This window comes from Phymastichus coffea, unplaced genomic scaffold, assembly GCF_024137745.1.
Source record: "Phymastichus coffea isolate CEN01 unplaced genomic scaffold, Cenicafe_Pcof_1.1 PCOF00164, whole genome shotgun sequence".
NCBI classification, from domain to species: Eukaryota; Metazoa; Arthropoda; class Insecta; order Hymenoptera; family Eulophidae; genus Phymastichus; species Phymastichus coffea.
In genome coordinates, this window is record NW_026706975.1 from 369,459 (window position 1) to 391,164 (window position 21,706).

The 21,706-nt window shown below is 46.5% G+C and overlaps 3 protein-coding genes across 4 annotated transcripts; 1 reads left to right on the plus strand and 2 right to left on the minus strand.

Moving 5' to 3' along the window:
• The first annotated feature begins 455 nt into the window (after positions 1–455).
• On the plus strand, positions 456–6,931 carry LOC131673018 (succinate dehydrogenase [ubiquinone] flavoprotein subunit, mitochondrial). The gene is made up of 9 exons (XM_058950648.1): positions 456–910; positions 2,216–2,642; positions 4,274–4,672; positions 4,746–4,914; positions 4,978–5,144; positions 5,208–5,434; positions 5,508–5,652; positions 5,731–6,035; positions 6,094–6,931. Exons 1-9 carry the CDS (start codon positions 848–850, stop codon positions 6,178–6,180), a joined length of 1,989 nt encoding a protein of 662 aa, XP_058806631.1. The 5' UTR covers positions 456–847; the 3' UTR covers positions 6,181–6,931.
• On the minus strand, positions 2,651–4,264 carry LOC131673008 (uncharacterized). The gene is given in 4 exon segments (XM_058950635.1): positions 2,651–2,971; positions 3,084–3,317; positions 3,390–3,507; positions 3,747–4,264. Coding segments are annotated over 4 exon segments (621 nt in total). The 5' UTR covers positions 3,926–4,264; the 3' UTR covers positions 2,651–2,881.
• Positions 6,932–8,404: 1,473 nt separating the features above from the next.
• LOC131673012 (protein pinocchio) lies at positions 8,405–15,689 on the minus strand. 2 transcript variants are annotated; one of them, XM_058950642.1, is made up of 5 exons: positions 15,503–15,689; positions 12,329–12,422; positions 10,970–11,104; positions 10,630–10,759; positions 8,405–10,041 (listed from the first exon to the last, which is right to left on the minus strand). In XM_058950642.1, exons 2-5 carry the CDS (start codon positions 12,376–12,378, stop codon positions 9,931–9,933), a joined length of 426 nt encoding a protein of 141 aa, XP_058806625.1. In that variant the 5' UTR covers positions 12,379–12,422; positions 15,503–15,689; the 3' UTR covers positions 8,405–9,930. The 2 variants fall into 2 exon arrangements, with proteins under 2 accessions (XP_058806625.1, XP_058806624.1); XM_058950641.1 differs by having other exon boundaries at positions 15,525–15,682.
• Positions 15,690–21,706: the final 6,017 nt, after the last annotated feature.

The window sequence follows — 21,706 nt, forward strand, 5'->3', positions numbered from 1 at the left end:
GACTTGATTGAGAACGGGGTGCGAGCTTGTGCATGTTTTCAAAAATAATATGAAAATAACCATTGACTTTTAGCTACAATTTTCGATAGACTCACAATTATTGGAAACGATATCGCAAGCGCAGAATGTTTTACGTTGAGATATTAAAAAAAATATGATTTCGAAATTCCCGCCAAAAGCTTCAGTACTGACTCCATTATGTACTGCTCCGAAACTTCTCGAAGTGTAGAAACCCAAAACAATCGAGGTACACCCACAACTCGACGCAGCGACCTACTGTCGAACAAACCGTATATATCCAAACGTTCCGTTGCCTCGCGAATGAAATCTAGAATGCAACGGTTATAAAAGCAACTCGGCGGGCCTGCGAGAGTGCGAGGGAGCAGACTATCGTTGGCAGTATTGCGCGCTTTTTCGTGCATCTGTCTCTTTCTACGTCCGTCTTCTCCGTCTCCATCGCACTTCGTTCCTCGCGAATGCCGAATATCGTGCGGCGCGCAGCACACGCGATATGCGGCCATACGAATAACATATATATATATACCTTGGCGGGTCTCGTGCGTATACGTGTCGGCGGAGCGGCTGTTATATGCGAAATACAAAGCGGCCTGCAAGTCTCCGGCGAGCCGTGTCGCGTAAATAAAACTTCGCCAATAACGACAGCACTGTAGGTAGAACGTCTTCCCGCTAACTCAACTCACGTCACGTTGCCGTGCGAGAAGTGCGCGAGGTGCGGAGCAAGAGTGAGTGCGTTGGCCTGCCTTTTGCACCGGGGTTAAGTCGACGAAAATACAGTGCCAGGTTTATCAGATAAAAATTCGATTTGGAGGGCTGCTAAAGTCACAAGATGAATGGAATGTTGAGGTTGTCCACTATCCTGGCCAAGGGCTTAACGCCTTCGGTTACATTGGTAAGGATGCCGTAGTTGCCGTTATATAACACCTCGTATCGTGTTGCTCTATTATTTATTTATTTGTCTTTTTATTGCAACACTGGACTGAATGTCCAGCTTTTTCGTTAGCTTTCCATTCTTTGGGGATCTTGCAAAGTTACATAAGAGTTTCCTCGCAGTCCCTGCCTTTTTTTGACTCTCTTGACATTCGTGTAATACACCGAAATGTGTTGCGTTACATTGTGTGGTAGTAACACATACTTATACCTATGCATTGTTTAAATGTCTTTAAACATTATCACGTAAAAATTATGTAAAGATCCAAAAGCGTCTGATAATTTCTTTAGCTTTTTCACGTATTCGTGATGAGTGGATTTTCTTAGCTTGTTCTCAGATTGTTTACCACTTTCATGGCATAACTTAGTTTTCCTATCAATCAGTTGACTGCTCAGAAGTAGATACAATCAAGAAGACTTTGAACTTGCATATCAAGCATTACATCTTGTAACCAGTTTGTTTAATGAATGGAAAATCCTAATCATATGCTACAGTAGCTCAGAGAAGTTTACATAACATCTATCACATGTTTGTATAATGTTTTTAGTACAATGTACAATATCAAAGTATTTTTATGTTTCTGATAACAATTACATACAATATTTTTATTATTTATTAATTAGAGGTGTTGTATTCATGATAGTTATAGATAGCCAAATTAGCATATAAAATTTCAAAATAAAGTCATATGTTTTATTTTGTGCATTGTTATGAAAGTCTTTGGAATAATTTTATTTTTTGATAACAATGCTAGAGCATTGATGAGCATTTTTAATTTGCAATTTTAGCCAGCTATAATAATGCTTATGATTGAGGAAAATTTTGAACTACAGATTTATTTCAACATCAATCAAAAGAATTGAGATAATTGATAAGTCACTAAATTTTATGTAACATATTAGTGTAATATCTTGCCTTATTTTACAATTACTGTGAATATTCTATTCACATGTACACAGTCCTATACAAATACTAATATGATCATATGTAATACAAGCATAGCTTCTGATAAGAATTAATCTTCCAATGCCTAATTAGCTGAGACAGTTGATTTATCCCCCCTTTCAAATCATAGATAATATTCAATTTAAGGATAGCTCATTGTTATAAAGTCTTAATTTTGATTCAATTGGAGGAAACTATTATGGTATTAAAAAGTAATATAGTACAGATCTTTTTTTTATGTTGTTCTAATCACGTGGAGGCTCAATAAATACAAGAAAAACAACAAATGAATGAATCATGCTCTTAATATATTTTTTGCAGAATAAACTTGGTGTGCCACTGGTCTCCCAGCGTGCTTTGCATTACACTCCAAATAGCAACTTTGCCACAACGAAAGATGGACCTTCTAAAAATTATCCTTTAGTTGATCATACCTTTGATGCTGTGGTTGTTGGTGCTGGTGGTGCTGGTCTTAGAGCAGCATATGGACTTGTTGAGGAAGGTTTCAAAACAGCTGTGGTTACAAAATTATTCCCAACAAGATCACATACTGTTGCCGCTCAAGGAGGTATCAATGCTGCTCTTGGAAATATGGAGGAAGACCAATGGCAGTGGCACATGTATGACACCGTCAAAGGCTCTGATTGGCTCGGAGATCAAGATGCCATTCACTACATGACGAGGGAGGCCCCAAAAGCTGTCATTGAATTAGAAAATTGCGGCATGCCTTTCAGTCGTACCAATGATGGTGAGTCAATCAAAACATTCACAAGCGCTACTCTTGATTACGATATGAGATTGAATTACTGAGTAGTAAGCAGCAATGAAGTCAGTGAGACAATACAAAAATAGATGTAGACTTGGAAGGAAAAATAATAATGTGCATTGAGTTAATTTGCATTTGATGCTCTTATTGCTCATGGACTGTCAAATGAAAATTCATATAATTAAAAAATATTTAACACAGACTTTGAAAAAGTATATTTATTAAGATAAGTCAGCATCATTCATGGATGAATGTTAGATGTTTGTTGTGGTATCTGTATCCTTAGTGCTCTTAGCATCTGGATTATTTACCTTACATAAAAAAAAAAGAAAGAATGATCAAAACATATGTTTACCTGATAAAAATGTGACTTTATCGACTTTTAAACAGTATAAAGGCAAGTATTAGTAACGAAATGAGAACCTTGGAGCTCTTTTGAATTGTTTCTTTTCGCTTGGTCTCAGCCTTTCGCTTAGAAACACGGGTGATAGATTTCTTAACTTGCTGGTCACCGTTGTCACTGATTTTTCGCTGTTTCAGCCTCTTCACTATGTTTGCAGCAACAATGTACGGTTGCTTTTGTTCTTCTGACATATTTTTCCATCGTTCACTGCATATTTGAAAGACGTTACGACCCATTACCATATCCGGATAGTCCTAAAGCATTCAATTGGTTTTATTCTTTATAAGAAACTTTCCAAAGCTTTATTGGAATATGTCTTTGGCTACCTTTTTAAAATCCTGTACAAAGTTAATGAATGCATTTGCGCTCCTCCAAGTACGCTTTGGTAGTGCAGAATTTGGAGTGTTGACCCTGCTATTTGGAGTTTCTACTCTGGATTTAGTTCTAAGGATTTTAAAAGAATTGCATTTGTCATTTTATCCTAATAGTATCAACTGAAAATATTGAATCTCAACTACTGTACATTACTCAACGAGTATATTTCATGGAAGCAATAATTAATTTTAAGAAATGAATTTCATTCTAAGCAGAAAAATGATTAACTTGGAGACTAACTATAAGTATTCACTCATTGATCGTGCGATTCGACATGCAAATGAGGATAATCTGACGCATATATTTACCGGCTCCGTTTTAACGACTTGCGACTTGTACTGGCTTGATTTTCTGGGCGATTCTCGACGCTATTGGACTCCGTCTCTTTTTTCGTCTTGTCTACCGGGTCTTCGACTTTTTTGTCGTGCTCGTTCTGGTCGACAAGCTCTTCCTCGTCGTCACTTTCCCGCAAGTCGTCTGTGTCCATGTTGCTTTGCTTTTGTAGATGTACGAAGAAACAAAGTGAAACCTTGGGATTGTCAATAGGAGCGGTTCGCTGAGCGCGCACGCACGCTAAGTCACGCGACAATTTTCTTTTTTTTTACGTCGGATTTTTGGGAGACGCGGAAATTTCGGATGCGGAATTTGGAAAAAAAACGGCTGCGCGCGTAAACAAACGGCCGATCAGTTGTCAAGCGCCGGTTCGTCTGTTTTTGCTGGCAGTGAAGTTGGCTGGATTTCCGATCGGCAAGTGGACTTCCACGATGTCGAAAGGGACATTCCGTTCCGCGGATTTGGCGCGAGCGTAATGTCCTCGAACGAATTCCGATCGCAGGGAAAATCTACCAGCGAGCGTTCGGCGGGCAGTCGCTCAAGTTCGGCAAGGGGGGCCAGGCTCACCGGTGCTGCTGCGTTGCCGACCGAACGGGCCACTCGCTGCTGCACACGCTCTACGGCACGTCGCTGAGCTACGACTGCAACTACTTCGTGGAGTACTTCGCGCTGGATCTGCTGATGGAGGACGGCGAGTGCCGTGGCGTGATGGCCCTGTGCCTCGAGGACGGCACGCTGCATCGTTTCCACGCGAAGAACACCGTTCTGGCGACCGGCGGCTACGGCCGCGCCTTTTTCTCCTGCACGTCCGCGCACACCTGTACCGGCGACGGCACGGCCATGGTGTCGCGGGCGGGCCTGCCGAACGAGGACCTCGAGTTCGTGCAGTTCCATCCGACCGGTGAGTGGACGTCGCGAGCTGCTCTCGGCTTCTAGCAGTGACGAGGTGCGTCAGACTACGTCTCGTCTCGCAGGTATCTACGGTGCTGGCTGCTTGATCACCGAGGGCTGCCGCGGCGAGGGTGGTTACCTGGTCAACAGCGAAGGCGAGAGATTCATGGAGCGCTACGCTCCGGTCGCCAAAGATCTCGCGTCGCGGGACGTCGTCTCGAGGTCGATGACCATCGAGATCCGCGAGGGCAGGTGAGCAGTCGCGAGCTTCGCGTTCGTAGCCGACACTCGAATAATCGTCAACTCCGTCGGCAGAGGAGTCGGCCCCGAGAAGGATCACATCTTCTTGCAGCTGCACCATCTGCCACCCGAGCAATTAGCCACCAGGCTGCCGGGCATCTCCGAGACGGCTATGATTTTCGCTGGAGTCGATGTCACTCGCGAGCCTATTCCCGTCTTGCCGACGGTGCATTACAACATGGGTGAGCACTCGTTCGCACGCAGTGGTCGCGCGGATAATTGACGTTGCCTTTGCGTGCGCCCAGGCGGAGTACCTACCAATTACAGAGGACAAGTTCTCACGAGAAAGAACAACGAGGACGCCGTAGTCCCTGGCCTGTACGCCTGCGGCGAGGCAGCTTGCGCCTCGGTGCACGGGGCTAATCGCCTGGGCGCTAACTCGCTGCTCGACTTGGTTGTGTTTGGACGAGCTTGCGCGAAAACAGTCGCGGAAGAGAACAAACCCGGTGAAAAGATTGGGCCGCTTCGTCCTGTAAGCTCCTTTAAGCGCTTGCGACTATCTGTCTTTCCAATCGACGTCCTTTCCAATCCAATTCTTCTCGTAGAACGCTGGAGAGGAATCGGTCGCGAACCTCGACAAAGTTAGGTATGCCAACGGGAATATCTCCACTGCTGAACTAAGGCTCAACATGCAAAAGATTATGCAGAATCACGCTGCGGTCTTCAGACAGGCTGACTCTTTACAAGAGGGTAACGCTTATTTTCATGTCTTTCATTTTTTTATGAATAATTCTTCCAGCAATTCATTATGCGTACGCTCTTACATAGGATGCCGGAAAATGTCGGCTATTTACAAGAAATTGGATGATCTTAAGGTTACTGATAGGTCAATGATCTGGAATTCTGATTTGGTCGAAACGCTCGAGCTGCAGAATCTGATGTTGAATGCGATGCAGACAATGTTCGCTGCTGAAAACCGCAAAGAGAGTCGCGGTGCTCATGCACGGGAAGACTTCAAACAGAGAATCGACGAATATGATTACAGCAAGCCGATCGAAGGACAAACACCGAAACCTATCGATCAGCACTGGCGAAAACACACACTCACCAACATCAACCCTCAAACTGGTGAAGTAAGTTTTATTAAATCAAATTATCTTTCAAATGTCTCAACTTTTGTCTCGTGTGTAGGTCAAAATCCACTACAGACCAGTCATCGACCGTACACTTGACGACAAGGAATGTACTACCGTACCACCGGCAATTCGTTCTTACTAAACAAATTACCCAAAAAGCTTGTACGTAGTCTTTATCTTCTGTACCCGGTAATTTGATTAGATAATTTCGAGGGAATTATGATAATAAGTCTTGCAAAAATTGCACGGAACGTCCAGTTGTAAATAACGAAGAAGAACTCGTTAAAAAGCGAACTAAATGATTCGTTAATCATTACGAATATTCACTCCTCTCAACAAATATTTTCTACCAGTTACCCTTTATTCCCTCACAAGAGTAACAAAACAAAAAAAAACGTTTTTTGATACCCGGTGCTTAGAAATGTACTCTAAAATAAATTCTTATCAACAAATCTTATAACGCTCAAGGTGCTAATCTTTGAGCTATTTCTTTAAAACAAAAGTGAATTCTAGCCTTAGAACTGATAATTATAATTGCGCATTACGAAAATGCACGTAAGCCTTTTAAGGGAATAATAATAAACAAGGTCTAACTTGAACCTAAAAAATAACAATGAAATGGATAACTTTCATAATTTGTAACAAACTGAATTTGTTTTCCTTGAAGGTTTACTAAAAAAGATACATAAAGTGTAACGCGGCTTTATACTTAATGACATCTTAAAAATTATAATAATGCTAGTATTGCATGAATTAAACTTAATATAACTGGAGAATTCGTTAATTTGTTTAACTTTATGTAAATAAAATGATTTTCGGTGAAAACGAAGAATTTTTCTCAGACATAAAGGTAGACATGAGAACTGTAATGAACGAGAGTTTACGATTTACGATTGTCCATCATTGCTAATCGAAGTTGCGGTTTTTATTTAATATCGATTTCTTTCACCATTAACCCAATAATCATATTAAATGAAGTTATGTCGAATAAATTATTGTAATGAGTATTAAACCAACAACGGTTAAGTTCAAACGTTTACCAGTATTTCGACGATTTTTTTCTTTCCATCTGTAGTACAGGGAAACAAGTCATAAGCGCCCTTAATTTTTAAACTGGGACTATTTTCTTTTTTCATCTGTATTATCATTATAGAATTATCTAACAGGCTTTTTGTCGATGCTTTGAGAATGAAACAGAAAGTTAACAATACACATTTTGTCACGACATTTATACAGATTGTCGAAATAAAGCTTGAACTGCGGCACAAATTGAACTTAGTTTTCATTTGTAATATTTTCTTTGGAAAAACTTTCGATTACATGGACAGAATGATATGTATGGTGTATGTGTGTATGTGATTAAGATAGTTGTTAATAAACACATTATTACACCTTTCAATTCAAGAACAGCGTTTCATTTATTGATTATTAAAATGTTTATATTATTATTTTAGTCTAATCTAATATAAATATTTATTATTCAGTCTTCAAAATGCGCTAATATAAGTTATATAAGGGAGAGAAAGGATTTTTATGTAATACACAGTATTACTATAGACAAGTATCGTTTATTGAGCCCAATTTTCAACGGTATACGGTTATAAATAAAAACTTTACAAGATTAAATATAAATTACATTAGAAGAGATATTTTTCTTAAGCATCAAATTAGAACTCGATTCGAGAGCTAATACTTCAGAAAAGTTTTACAATTAATTTTATTTAAACCTAATGATGAACGATCGATGATAGAAAAAAAAATAGTGATATGGTAATAAACGCTCTTTCCGTAGTCTGAAACAACGTAGTTAATGCCATGGAGATAACTTATATACTTTTATATATCAGAAATATTGTGCACGTTGAAGTCAAACGCTCTGATTCGCGATGACATAAATGCTTTTCCTTTTTAAGTCGTTTTTTGGTTGTTATTTTTGATGAGCTATATAAACATTTAAGCCGACAGTGTTACTATTTCATTATTGATTTTTTCACAGTTCTCTCTGATAGTCCGAGAGGTCATCACAATCCAACAGTCAAACTTTATGCAACAAAAATAAATATTTCATTCTTTTTTTTACAATATTCAATTCTACTTACAAAATATACATGTATATACTTTGAAGGATCAAATAAATCTAGCGAAAATGGAAAACTTTGAATAGATGAAAAGGATGTTCGATAAAAATATTACAGTATTGCATTTAACATCGTCGGAAAAGTAAGACCTCAATCGGACCATGCACATAGTCTTATTAGTTTCAATTAGCCTAATATTCATATAACATACAAACGAGCTTTGTCCCTTCCAAAAACATGTCTCGCGCTCGTCGATTACTATAATCCTATGCTACCGTTTAATGAAACTTTCATGTTGTTGTTCCGGTATAATAGCTGGCGACGTTAGTATATATTGGACGAAATAAATGAATCAACGCGTCTGTTTAACTAGGACTCGGAGATGAAAACACAGTCTCATGAGTAGCTTTCTTCGCGAAAGAAAGCCAAGCAAATATTTACCTCTATGCACGTTTTTTTATGTATATTCACTCAATTTGAGTTAGAATTAAAAAACCATCGGAGTTACGTTGAAAACGAAAAGACTAATAACGGCTTTGTGCCAGCGAATCCCGTCTATCGTATATTACATATATACCCACGACCTTCAAAGTCATGAATAAATTGCACAACTCGAAAGCAGAAGGCGCGCGGCTACACACGTATGTATTTATATATGCGAATTTTCAAGCAACTTAAGATCAGTTTCTAAAACTAGATCCAAAAAACCGGAAAAAGCGCAAAAGAGGCACCTTAGGAAAACTAGTTTCTAAAGCTGTAGAACCTTATTTATTGGATACTAATAATAGTGGTGAAGATAAAACAATTCTGAAACGTCCTAGTTGGTTAAGTATTAAAGGTAAAAATAAGAGACAAAGAAATAAAGAAGGAAGTCTAATATAGAAATTAAAAATAGTGAAAATTAATTAGCGAGGAATAAGTCTTGAAATTAACAGACATGATGCCAGTAGAGGGTAGTGACCATGAAAACACATCTTCGCGTGAAAAGATGAACGAGAAATTTCAAAAGATTCCATGAATACCTTATGTAACAGTAAAGGTTACAATAGGGAAACTTGTTTTAAATACAGAAATTGATCTCCTGAATAAACCTGCGTTTAATAAGGATGATATCAGTTATTGTGGCTTAGATACTGCTATGATACAGTATTATTGGAAATTTTAGTAATCCTTGTTGATAAAATCATAAAACAATGTTATAGCTTAAAATCAGTGATAATCTGTGATTTATATATGCGTTAAACAACCGAAAGAAAAAGAAAACAATAAGAAAAACGAATCTATCGAACAAGGGAGTTCACGCCGATTCATCTACGTGTGAGTGCGTGTATGTTTGAGTCGCGCAATTTGTATTATAATTAGCCTATACACAGCAACAGCTTGTCATCGCCGGAAACTATGTATTACAACCCATACACTGCGCGCGTGTATACATGTGTGATAGGCGACGTCAGAAATCAAAACTATTGGAAAATTAAAGAAAGGCAACGAAGCAGCGTGAGGTGTTGTTATACGGAAAAGAGGAACGTCGCACAGAGACAGCAATCGTCGGCAAGACGGTGCACACTACGACGTGTTGCACTCGTATAATCGCATATCATTCGTACTCGCAGACACAGATAGATGACGATGGATGGGATGGACGTACATATGCTCGCTGGCGGTGTGTGATCGCGTTGGCGTATGTGCATGAGATAATTGCGACGCTATAGATATACAGGGAGGGGATATATGTATAATCTAAGAGATGGCTTGGCGAGATGCTATTAAGTCTTGTGCACGGTGTCGCTGCTGCTGCCGCTCGACTCCTCGGCTCACGAGGTCGCGCGCAATTTTTCCAACGCTGGCACCAGAGACTCCTCGAGCGTGGGTCCGCAACTCAGACCGCACTCGCCGTTCCATCTGGCCTTGCCACTCGCGTGCGACTGAAATTGAAATGAGACGTTCGCCGTTAGTATGGTGCATTTTTCTTCCGACTTTTTAGGTTTATGGAACGTGCAGCGAGGCTCTTTTTTCAATGCTCGCAAAGGAAGGACGTGCAATTACGCCGAGGAATGCGCAGCTTTTACGAGAGCACGGCCTATTCATCTTTGAATGGCGCAACGTGGCTTTTTTTTTACGAGCGCGCTTCTTTTATTAGTTGGCGAGTCTACGGTCTCTAAGTATAGAAGTTGTTACGATGGCAAAGCATCCTCAAAGCTACACAGCTTAATTTTAGTTTTTTATTTGAAACTCAGATTCAGCGTGTTGCGAAATACATTGAAATGGAATTGCCACAAGCCGAAGTGTCGCGGAGCGTACTTTTTCCCATTCTCTTTTTCTCGCTATCTTTCGCGACAAGGCATATCTAGGCCAGCAACGTGAAAATTCGATTCGCCAGCGTGCTCGCGACGTCGCTAGAACGAATGAGAGAGAGAGAGAGAGAGAGAGCGAGCATCAGCCCTCTTCCCGACAGCCAATTTTCGAAAAAGCCCTTTAGCCCTAATTACCGGCAAGAGAAGTAGGGAACTCACCATCGTCAGGTCGCGCTTCCATGTGGTGTGGCATCGACCGTCGCAGAGTGGGCATGGTCTCTCCAGGGAATAGCCACCGCACTCGCTGCAGTCAAGCGACACGTGCTCCTCGCTCCACGAGACTCCGCATCTGCAAGTGACAAAGAAGCGGTCGGGCGATTAGACGCGTCGTTCGCTGCGAAGGATGGCTATACCGGATCGCGCCGGATCTGGTCGAACGCAGCGTCGCGCCAGCAGTCGCCGCGTCATGTGCTCTGGCACGCGCCGCGAGCGTGCACGCGGTAAGCGACGATACCGACTATCGAGCGCAACGGTATTCTCGGCGTTGAGCCATACTCACGTGAAGCAAGAGTTGAGCTGGGCGCGAAGCTCCTCGATCGTCAGGATGGTGTCCTGGTACTGAGGATGGGAGCCAGTCGCCGACGAGTCGTCGACGCTGCTGCACAGGCTGTGGCACGACAGCGAGATGTTGCTCCTGCAAAGCGAAACAGTCGGATCGTCAGAGACTCTTCGCGTTTCCAAATATTGCCATTCGTCTCGCCGTTACGTGTCGCGGTACTTTCGCGAAATGAACGCGACGTCAACCGCGACATTCGTTCGAATGTCCGCGAAAGGTAAGACGATCAATTTGATGGCGATCGACGTCTGGTAAATTCATTAAAAAAAAAAATTTTTTTCTGACCGCAGACGTTTAATTACGCAACGAGCGTAAGTCTCTATCTCTCTCTCTCTCTCTGCACGCGCGCGAATCAGTACATTGTTTAAGAGACTTATGTAAAACGAAAAGAGCGCAAAAATCGCGCATGCGATTACGTAAAAGGTGAGAAAGAAAAAAAAAATGCTGAATTGCGCCTCAGCGAGGATTTGGTCGGAAATGCGAAAGTCTTGCGTGAAATCGCGAAACGGACGTTTCTCATCGGAGCACTTGTCGTCGCGCGAACGGGGATAAAAAAATCGCCGTCGAATGTATGTACTTTTTGCCTTGACGTCGCGGTAATCCAGGAGGGCACGAGAACGTTAGACGCGATTGTTTGCATTCACAAAAGAAAAAGAGAGAGAGAGAGAGAGAGGCGGAGATGTTTGTTTAACGCCGAATGCTCGTGTCGATTAGATTAGCTCTCGACTCGGTTTCGCGCGCAAAGACGACGTCGTGGGACGCTCGAAAAGCGAACCTCGGCTCGACGAGAGAGCAGCCCCGAGCAACGGGGTTCGAACGTTCACCGAGGCACTGGAGCTCTCGCGAGTATCACATTCGGCGGCGAGGCGCCGCTCTTGAACCTGACCGTCGGGGCGTCCTTATACACGCGGCATTATGCGCGCGAGCTCGCGATGCCTATCGCGCCGCCTCGGAAATAGACTCGAGGTCTATTCTCGCGAGCCGGGCATTTCCGAAAGGCGCGCGAGCTGCCGCTCTCGCTGGCCCTCGGCTCCTTTTGTTCGCGCCGTATAAACGACACGTGCCGCGAGGAGCCTCGATCGATCGACGGACTGCGTCGGGAAGACGAGCACTCGCGCGGCTCCGCGAAACACGCCAAGGTTAAGGGCGCGCGCGACGAGCCAGCGGTGGGCGGCGTCTCGTCGCAGAGGCGAGACGATCTCTCGCGAGTAACGCCCGCGCGATCGAGCGCGCGGCGCCTTGTCTCCGCGGACTTTGCCTGCTTGACGCGATTCCTCTTCCGCACGACCAAAGCGGACTCACCCGTGACGAGAGAGATTCTCGGTGGTTGTCTGCACTGACGTGGCTGACATGTTGTTGTTGTTGTTGTTGTTGTTACTGCTGCTGTTTTCCGAGACTGTAACAAAAGAAAACAGGTTCCGTGGTTAATTGACCAACTCGTACGCAGGGAATGCAGACTAGGACAACTCGAGGATTTTCGCGTTGATGTTGCCCGTTGGGTATTTGCTCGCGACAGCGAGGATAAAAGATCGTGGCCGACCAGAGCGAACGGCAAACGAATTTTCGAGCTCGCTGGGATAGTGCCGATCGCAAACGTCGCCGACTATTTCTTTGTCGTATCTCAACAGTTGATTCGGACTTCCAGCGTGCAGCAAGGGCGGCACTCGAGACGGATTGATCAAAATCTTTATTTATTTGTGTTAAAAAGCCCAGTTGGACTGAATTGCATTAGTTATACGGCAATATATATATTTTGGATCACACAAGAACACAGCAAAAAATATTAAGAAAACGCAGGCCGAATGTAACGTAATGCAATTTGCCAACAAATTCAGTATTACAATCTAAAGGATAAGTATTTTGGTATTGCAAAAAAATAATAAAATCGCTCGCTCTGTACCATAACATACTTAAGGCTTAGTGTACCGAAAAATATTGCAGTGTGAATAATTTTTCAGTAATTTAGCAATAAAATCGTAGGCAAATAACACGTGATCTGCTACTCTCCACTACAGTCGCATGTGCCATCGAGTAGTAGTTCGAACGATTCAAGGGAAGGTTTAATTTGAATAACGCGCGGTAAGGAATCCCATAATTTCATTGCAAGTTGAGTAAACGGCTTTTCAAACGCAGTGACGCGGATTCGGGGAACACGAAACGATGACAAAACCAAAGTTGCGTTGGCACGTGGAAGAGGGAAAATTGCAGATCGAACGTTCGGGGACAGCTGGCGCCGACGACGATCAAATTTGGCCTTTCCGCGTGGCGCGCCGCGTCGATCGATGCTATCTCGCAGCGGCAACCGGCACGTGGCGCCCCAAGGGGGTTAAAATAGGCCGAAGCAACAACGCGCTCTCGGCTCGAGCGAGGGCACGCGTTACGGGGCGCTCTAGACCCCCGCTCGTGGACTGTGCATTCTTCCCCGTGAGTCTCTCGAGCCTGAGCCGCTCTCCTCTCCGCGCTATTTTTACGCGCGAGCCAGGTGACCCTGGACATCAAAGAGACTCTCTTGTCGTTGTCTTGTCGCGGCAAGTTCGATCGAGCGAGCGCGGTTACCCGTTGGAGTCGGACGGGACTCGGTGGCGTTGGCGAAGCGAAAGGAAAAACGTGCGGCGTGCGGCGCGCGGCGCGACCGAGCGCTACGCTGCGCCAAGGATTTCTGCCACGCAGCGCTCGCGTGACGGAAGAGCGCGCGCTCGGGTTTCGTTATTTTCGGGCAAAGGCGCTAAGCCGAGGCCACGTGCCCGCTGCACCTTGACGCGAGGGAAAGCCGCTAACGCACAGGTGCACAGGTGCCCACGAGCCCCCCTCGGCTCTCCCCTATGCGCGCCGCTGATTTTTCGACTCGCCGCGCGCGACCTAGTTTTCCCCATTGAGAATCGGCCGAACGTGGCGCGTTCGCGGCCGGTTTCGCGCTATCCCGGCGGATTTTTCGTGGAAAGCGGCTTATCGCCCGTCAACGCCTACCTTTCGTTCCGCGCGTTGGAAATTCTAATCGAGCTAGGCGCTACGCGATCGTTACGTCGGCATATCCAGGCGGCGAAGCAGCGATCAACCTCGGGATCTTGGAAAAACGCAAAGGCAGACAGGTCTCTTACGTAAGTCAGCCAGCCAGCCAGCGGCCTATATTTACGTGTCATTGTATCGACGGCATAGATCGAGCGACGTCACGGACGCGCTCCTCGACGACAATTACACCTGCGCACACCTGCCGCCCATTATCTCGGACTGCGCGCCGCCTATGCAGCCGCCTAAATAAAGACGCAGTGCCGAGTCGCCGCGCCGTGGAGGCTGGCGTCGGTCCGCGCGGGCAACGCGCCTGGCGCGACGAAACTCGGACTCGCGGTTCGGCGATCGATCGGTGCGCGCTCCGGCGATGCGACGCGAAACAGCGAGGGAGGGCTACGGCGAATCGAGGTCGACAACCCTCCGGAGCGAGCGTGCATAGCCGCGTGCCTATTGCTCCGCGGCGCGTTGTCGAGCCAACGGAAGACACGCCGTGCACCGATAATAATATAAGCCTCGAGGCACCAGAATAAGCGGCCGAGAAATTGGCGCGTAAACGAAGCGCCAATTAAGCGTCTCGCGACGGCGCAATAATTAATGCCGAGCGTCAGCCTCGAAGATGCACGTCGAGTCGAAAGTGGCGCCGGTGAAAATAAAGCGCGGGCTATTATTGCGAGGCCGCGGCGTAAGACGACACCGGGCTGGCCGTTGCATGCCGCCCGATTTTCCGTTTCAACCATTGCTGCCGTATCTGTCGACAAGTGCCGGACGCACACCGTAGCCTTATCGCGTTTCCGCTCGCTTCGTCCATCCGTCCGTCCGTCGCGAGTTGACTAGTTCCAACGGCGATCGAAGGTCTCTCTAGGCCCGTATCAGCGCGGGCGATAATCGGCGAGAAACGGGTACAGCTAACTAGGCTAGCGCACGCCCCGAATGAACAACGCGGCGCCGTCGTGGCGAGAGAAGCTGCTACAATTTCGTAGCGACGCCCCGTCTTCCCGCATCGATTTTTCCCTCCTATAGCCGCTGCATCAACTATACGTTCGAGCGTGGCGTGGTATAGAGGCTTGCGTCGGGGAAGAGGTTGAGCGTCGCTGGCGTAGGCGACGCAGCTTCGGATTAAGAGTGCGTGGCTAACCGTCGAAATTTGAAATCTCGTCGTTCGACACAAAGATTTTCGAGAAAAGCATGTGGCACGAAAGGGAGGCGACAGAAAGAGAGGTTGTGCTATCGATTGGACAGCCAGCGCGGTCGGGGTCGGGTCAACTATGCTGAACTCGTACTCTCCGCTGCTACGACGCGTGCGCGTTGAACTTGGGCCGGTTTTGCAACAATAACACACGCACACGCTTTGTAAACATTCGGTCGCGCGTCCTCACTCGTTCATACGCAGGCACACTTTGCCTACTTCCACTTCCACGGCAATTAAAGCTATCACTCTCGCGGAAACGACAGACGACGGGCTCTTACAGTTTAGGTGGCGATGGCTTACAGTTGAGATGTGTGTCTTCGACGACGAGTCAAGCACTGAAGACGCACTCGAATGCGAATGATCGCAAACAATAAACAGACAGAGTAAGATCAACCGAAACGAATTGAACAGGAAGGGAAAGACAGAGGAGTAAACGACACTCGCAATGTGAACAGTCGAGCTGCACTAAAGCTGCCGCCGCGGCGTCGCTTCGGTTTTATAACGGGGCTCCGCTCGGAGAGAGAGAGAGAGAGAGTGAGTCAAGAGGTGGGGCGCCGGCGCAACGAGCATTAGCTGTGCGCTGGCAGCAACTGGAGGGGCAAGAGGCGAGATGAGCTCTTCTCTACAGCGCTGTACAGGAGAATCACGGAAGCGATATAGTCTATGCGTGCGTGTTTTGGACACATCAAAGAGCTTTTGTAATTTTAGCGCAATATGTACATTGACGGAACGCGCACTGTTGTACCGTGTGTAGCGGACAGTCGCTATGATTTTTACTCTTATAATTTCGCTTACCCCCCCCCCCCCCCCGCGCTTGTATATCGCATAATACTGCATCGAGAATCCATGCGATCCATGTAGATTCACAGCAAATGAAATCAACTATTCGTGGTTGAGCATTCCACTATGACCGGCGCAACATTTGTAAGGTATATATATATATATATATATATATATATATATATATATATATATATATATATATATATATATATATATATATATATATATATATATATATATATATATATATATATATATATACACACACACACCTTTCCAATTACATATATGTGTGTGTGTGTGTGTATTCTAAGAGCCTCGTAAATAACTCTCTCCTTCCCCGATGTCGGTCCTCTTCTAATAATCTCCGACGACTAGACTTCACCATACAACACTCTCCGCCGACGCCCCTCCTTGGCATGTCACCGACGCCGTGTGATTCTCTGTTTCTCTCTCGCTCGCTCGCTCTCCCCTTTACCTATGCTGTATATAGAAGCTGCACAATACACTGTATTATACGATCCAACAGATGCGCCTGCGCGGTGAAAATCCATGTGCCACAAGAGATTTAAAGAGATGGCAAACGTTACAGCTGAAACACGCACGCACGTAGGAATATCGAGCGACGTACGTTGCGAAAGCGCGGCCACCGTTTTCCGTTAAGCTCGCATGACGAAAGATACGAGGAGCAGCCGTTATCTCTGGCGGCGGCACTTCGCACGCGTCGGCCACGAATATCACGCTATCTTCGACATTCTCGGTTAACGAGGGAGGCGACGCAACGCAAGATCGAGTCTGCGCGACAGAACGAGAGAGGAGCGAGAAGAGAAAAGAAGGACGGCTGCGATTGCGCGAAACCGCGAAGGAGCATTCGACAACGGCGTGCAGCAGTGCTGCCGTCTTATCTGTATCGTTTCTTTCTTTTTTGTTTTTGTTTGTTTTTCTTTTTTTTGGAGAACGGCCGGTTCCCAGCGAATCGTTGTTTTTTCTTTGTTCTCTCTCTCTCTCTCTCTCTCTCTCTTTCCTTTCGTTTCCTCTTCTCAGCCCGACGGTCGATTATTGTTTTGTCAGGCCGACGCGGTATCTCGAAACTTTTTTTCCCCAGACAACGCGTCAGGGCGAGAGAGCGAGAGCGAAGAGGAACGATCCGCGCCTCGACACACCTACAGACGCGCTGCGATTCAGCGACGTCGAACGTCGAGGTTTGACCCTATTTAGCGAGGCACGCTCCGAATGCTGGAAAATAATGCAAGATAAGAGCAAAACAGAGAAGAGCTGTCACGCAGGTAAGCAGTGGGAATTACGCAAGCACTCGGTGTATTTATATGTAAAGCGCGCGCATCTCGGACGGTGGCCAGTGAACCGCCAGTCATTTAAAAATAAAATTGCCGATGGGAAGCGCACTTAACGAATGCGCGCGCCGAGGCCGCGCGCTTGTTCTTCTCGTTTTGTTTTTGCTTTCCTTGTTTTTTCTTTTTCTTTTTTTTTTTTTTTATTTCGTTTTTTCGAAGCCTCACCGAGAGAGGACGAACGTTCGCGAGCAAAGTTGGCGCTGACAACAGCCTTCGAGCTTGCGCGTGTTTTTCTTTCCGAAGGACGGAAAGGTTGGCGGTGACGAGACGAGGGGCCACGGGTCGGACGTCGCAGGATAACGAGCAACGAGCAAAGAAGGGGAAATCGGTTTAATGACTCGTTGAGCGGTACACAGGCGAATAACGGCTGCACGGAACAGATCTTTCGGCGAACCTCAAGAAAGAATTGAAGTCGCGTTGTCGGTCGAGCGCCGGCAGGGATGCGCACGCCGAGAAACTGATTTTCGGCGCGCGGCACGAGACACGCCGCGGCAGGAACCGCGGCAGGGCGCGAGCAACGCTATCTTCTCGTTATACGTCATCGGTCGCAAAAAGAAATTGTACCGACTAAGTGCGGGTCAACTGATAAGAAGATTACGTGTTCGTCTATGCCAAAATAATCCAGTGAACATCAAACGGACGATCTAACACTGGAATCCATGAAAAATCACAAGGGAATGCGGTGTTATCGGCTCCTCGCGAAGAGCACGTCCGCCCGATATTCCAAATGATTCTATAGCACGTGAGCGTATGCCGATTATTTTTATAACGCTCGATCGGGAATATTTGAGATACGGTCGGGCCGATATTGAAAGATAAGCGACGCGTACAAGAGCGTCCGAAGAATATGACCGCCGACAGTCGATGGTAACTCGGCGAACGACGCGCGAGGAGACTTCAGCTCGGACATCCTTAATGACCAAATCGAATTTGCCCCGCCGCAAGCGAGTCTCGCGGTGGCGCGCAGCTAAAATAGATCGCAAGGACGCGCCGCGAAACTGCTTGCAAAAACTTTGCGCCCGACTCGGCTACGATGCAGACGTGTCGTCACGCCGGAGAAGACCGCTACGACGTCGGGAGTATCGATCCTTGGCTGAATCACCAGTCGACAATGAAAACTTTAAGCGCCGGGCCAAGTACGAACGAGGACGACAATAGCCCTCCAGAACTGTCGGCGCGATCGAAACTGCGCAGCGATCTGCCGGCTGAATAATTGACGGCCGAAAGTAGATCGATGCGCGGCCTATCGCAACGCTAATCGCGCGTCGATCCGTGTTCGCCGATGAGAATCCGATCGATCGGCGCGCTATTGACCGCCGAGCTTTGCCGCAACGTTCGCGCGAACATCCGAACCTGACATTCGCTCGTCGTCGTGGCCGCTATCGCCGATGAAAAGCGAATCGATATACCCTCGCACCCGGTCTGTCATTAACTCTCGGTCGCCTGTGGAATTATCGCGGCTCGATAGAAAACGTGCGCGTGTTGACGCAGCTAAGCGGCGATTAAGAGATTTGTTATTGATTGGTCGGCAGCTTTATTATTGTCGCTTTGAGCTCACAAACCGATGCTGAAATTCCAAATGATTTTTTTTTCTTCGTCTAGTGACGCGCGAACGTTGTCGCAACTCGCTCGAGCGGACGATTTGTCCGATGGAGGAAGCTGCGGAGATTGCAACTTGCCTAAAACATCAAAGAAAGCTCCCGTCGAGCAAAGGCTACGCGAGCTAACGTTACAGGAGGCACGTTGCAACATCGACGTCAGTCGAATGAACGTAACGCGTAGTAAGAAAGCAATGGTCGTAGCTGAATTAGAATGCGAAGCCAAAGTATAAAATTGAAGGAGGAAAGCGAAGAAGCCGACAAACTTTTGAACGAAAGCGATCAGCCGGAATAAGCGTGATCGGAGCGCGGCTATAGCAATGACCCGCCTAATTCAGAGCACAATGAAACGCTTTCGTTTTCATGAAGATGGAGACGGCGCCTTGACCCCAATCTCCGATATCGTTAGCGATTCTTCGTTTCTTTTCGTCCTTGCATCGCTCGCTTATCTTTCGCGATCTGCATCTCCGCGTGCGTCACGATACGCTCGTCGACGAGCACCTTTTGTCGGCGACAGATTTACGGGGGCCGACGATCGTCGATTCTCCGCTACTGCCGACGCCGCGATCGAGGCACAAGGGTCATGCGCGTAAGGTCAAACAAAGGCAGAAGAACTCTCGTGCTCGAAGCTTACGATGGGGCAAACGGATGGCGTTGCTTTCGCTGAATATTCAGACGCGAAACAAACGCCGAGTTTCCAGCGTGATTGGTCGTTGGAAAAATTGAAAAGTACACTCGAAGCACAAAGCAACGATCGTTTGGTTCTTCGGGCAAAGAAAGAACTTGGCGAGAAAAAAAAAAGAAAACAAATCAGTCCTTCCCCTCGGAACAATACGAGCTCGATAAGCGTAATTTCGCGCCAAGGGGGGTATGAAAAATTGTTTGCTCGCGCAGATCCGCGAATAATCTTGTTTTTGACGGTCTTGCAGCCAGGCATCATCAGCCCAACCGACTCGTCGACCAATGAAAACTCCGCTCTCTCGTACTGTATTCGTCTTCGCTTTGTTCGCTTCGATCTTTCAATCGCTTCAATCGTGTTTTCGGACATTGCGCTCGGGAAGCTTAGCATCGGCATTCCGCGTTATTTGCGAATTAACTCCTCGAAAGTGAATGTATTGGTGGCTGATTTTTACAGCAGCATCGCCACGCAACGCATCTAATTTTATTTAGGCTTACAATTAATTCGTGAAATCTGTCGCTTACCTGTTATATGATTGCGATAATTAATAAAAATTAGTCGTCGACCGGACGTTAGTAACGAATTGCCAAAGGGCAAGGGTCGCAGCTGAAGTTTGCGCGCCATCGGAAGCGAGGTCGTCGTCAGCAAGTTGGATTGTCCAAATGTCGGTCCAACTCAAGGCAGCTCTTTCAGCTTTTTCAAGTGTAAGAACCAGAGCTTCGTTACGCAAATGCAGGTGCGTTAGACGTCGGAATCGGCTCCGCAATTCTGCCAATAAGATGGACACCTATTCCAACTGAATTGTCGGGACGTTAGCCAAGGGGATTTGGAAGCTAAATTTAGAAGAGTTTTATCTAGCCTCCCAAGAGTATCGAGACAAGACGCAGGCCTATTGCACAACCATTGTGAAACATCTTGGACGCGTGATTCCACTGCAAGCCGTCGATGCAGCACTCATCGCAACAATGGTCGCGCAAAGTCGAGAGTCAAGTTCATTGCAGATTAAAACAATCGAGGCAAAAGTGGCGAAAGAGTGCACTTGCGCGGTTGTAAATTAATAGCAAGAGGGGGAGGAGGGCACGGCGTGGCTGATAATCGAAATTCATCTCGCGAAGGCTCTCCGGCGCCCTGTCGGATGCTTTATCTTGGCCAAACACCGACTAAGCCTCTCTTCGCCCGTCGCATCCGCCGAGCGTCTTTGGAATCGAAAGACCCCAGGTGCCTTATTCCGGGCCGATCGATCGGAAAGTTCTGCCTCGATTTTTCTTTTGTTTGTTTGTTCGCAGCGCGGCTTATCTGGCGCGACTCGCGTCGGCGCCGCGTGCGTGAAAACGTGATCTCGCGAAAAACGCGCGGCTCGTCGGACCTCTCCTCGGCGACGCGACGTAGCAGATCTTTCGCGTCGGATGATTGATGGTATTTGGATAAGGCGGTGATTAATTGCTCGGTCTTTCTTCTCCTCTTCTTTCGCGCGCTCTCGCAAGCTCATTTGGCTTGATGTAAATTTACGATTGCCGAGCGCGGGCGCGACTCTGGTACACCGCGACGTTATCGAAGGGATCGCTCGTCGGTGCGAGCGGATAACGATCTTTGCACTTTCCTCGATCGTTGTCATTGGCAATGTCGCGCTCGAGGATTCCAGGGCGAAGAGAGCTCACGGGACTCCGCCACGCCGCCCGACTTGGACAAACGGATTTGTCGTGCAATCTTGGCGCTCGAGATGTGGAATCGAGCGCTTTGGCTTTTTCTCACTTGTGTCGGTTCCGTTGTAAATAAAAAGGCTGAGCGTTCCTTTCGCTCGCGAATACCTATAAGCCGTGGCCGATCATCGCAGAAGAGCAAAGTAACAGCATATCGAACTGCTCGATTTTTTGCCGTCTCTCTCTCTCTCCCTCTCTCTCTCTCTCTCTCTCTGTGCCTCGGTCTCGATACGCTCGCGCTGCCGCGCGTGGCACGAGATAACAATCACGTGAGAGTGCTGGAACGAGTCTCGTGCTACCCGTCGGACTTCTACCTCGTTCGTACGACTGCATCGCGCGAACGTCGCTCGTAAATTTTTCGGCGAGGCCT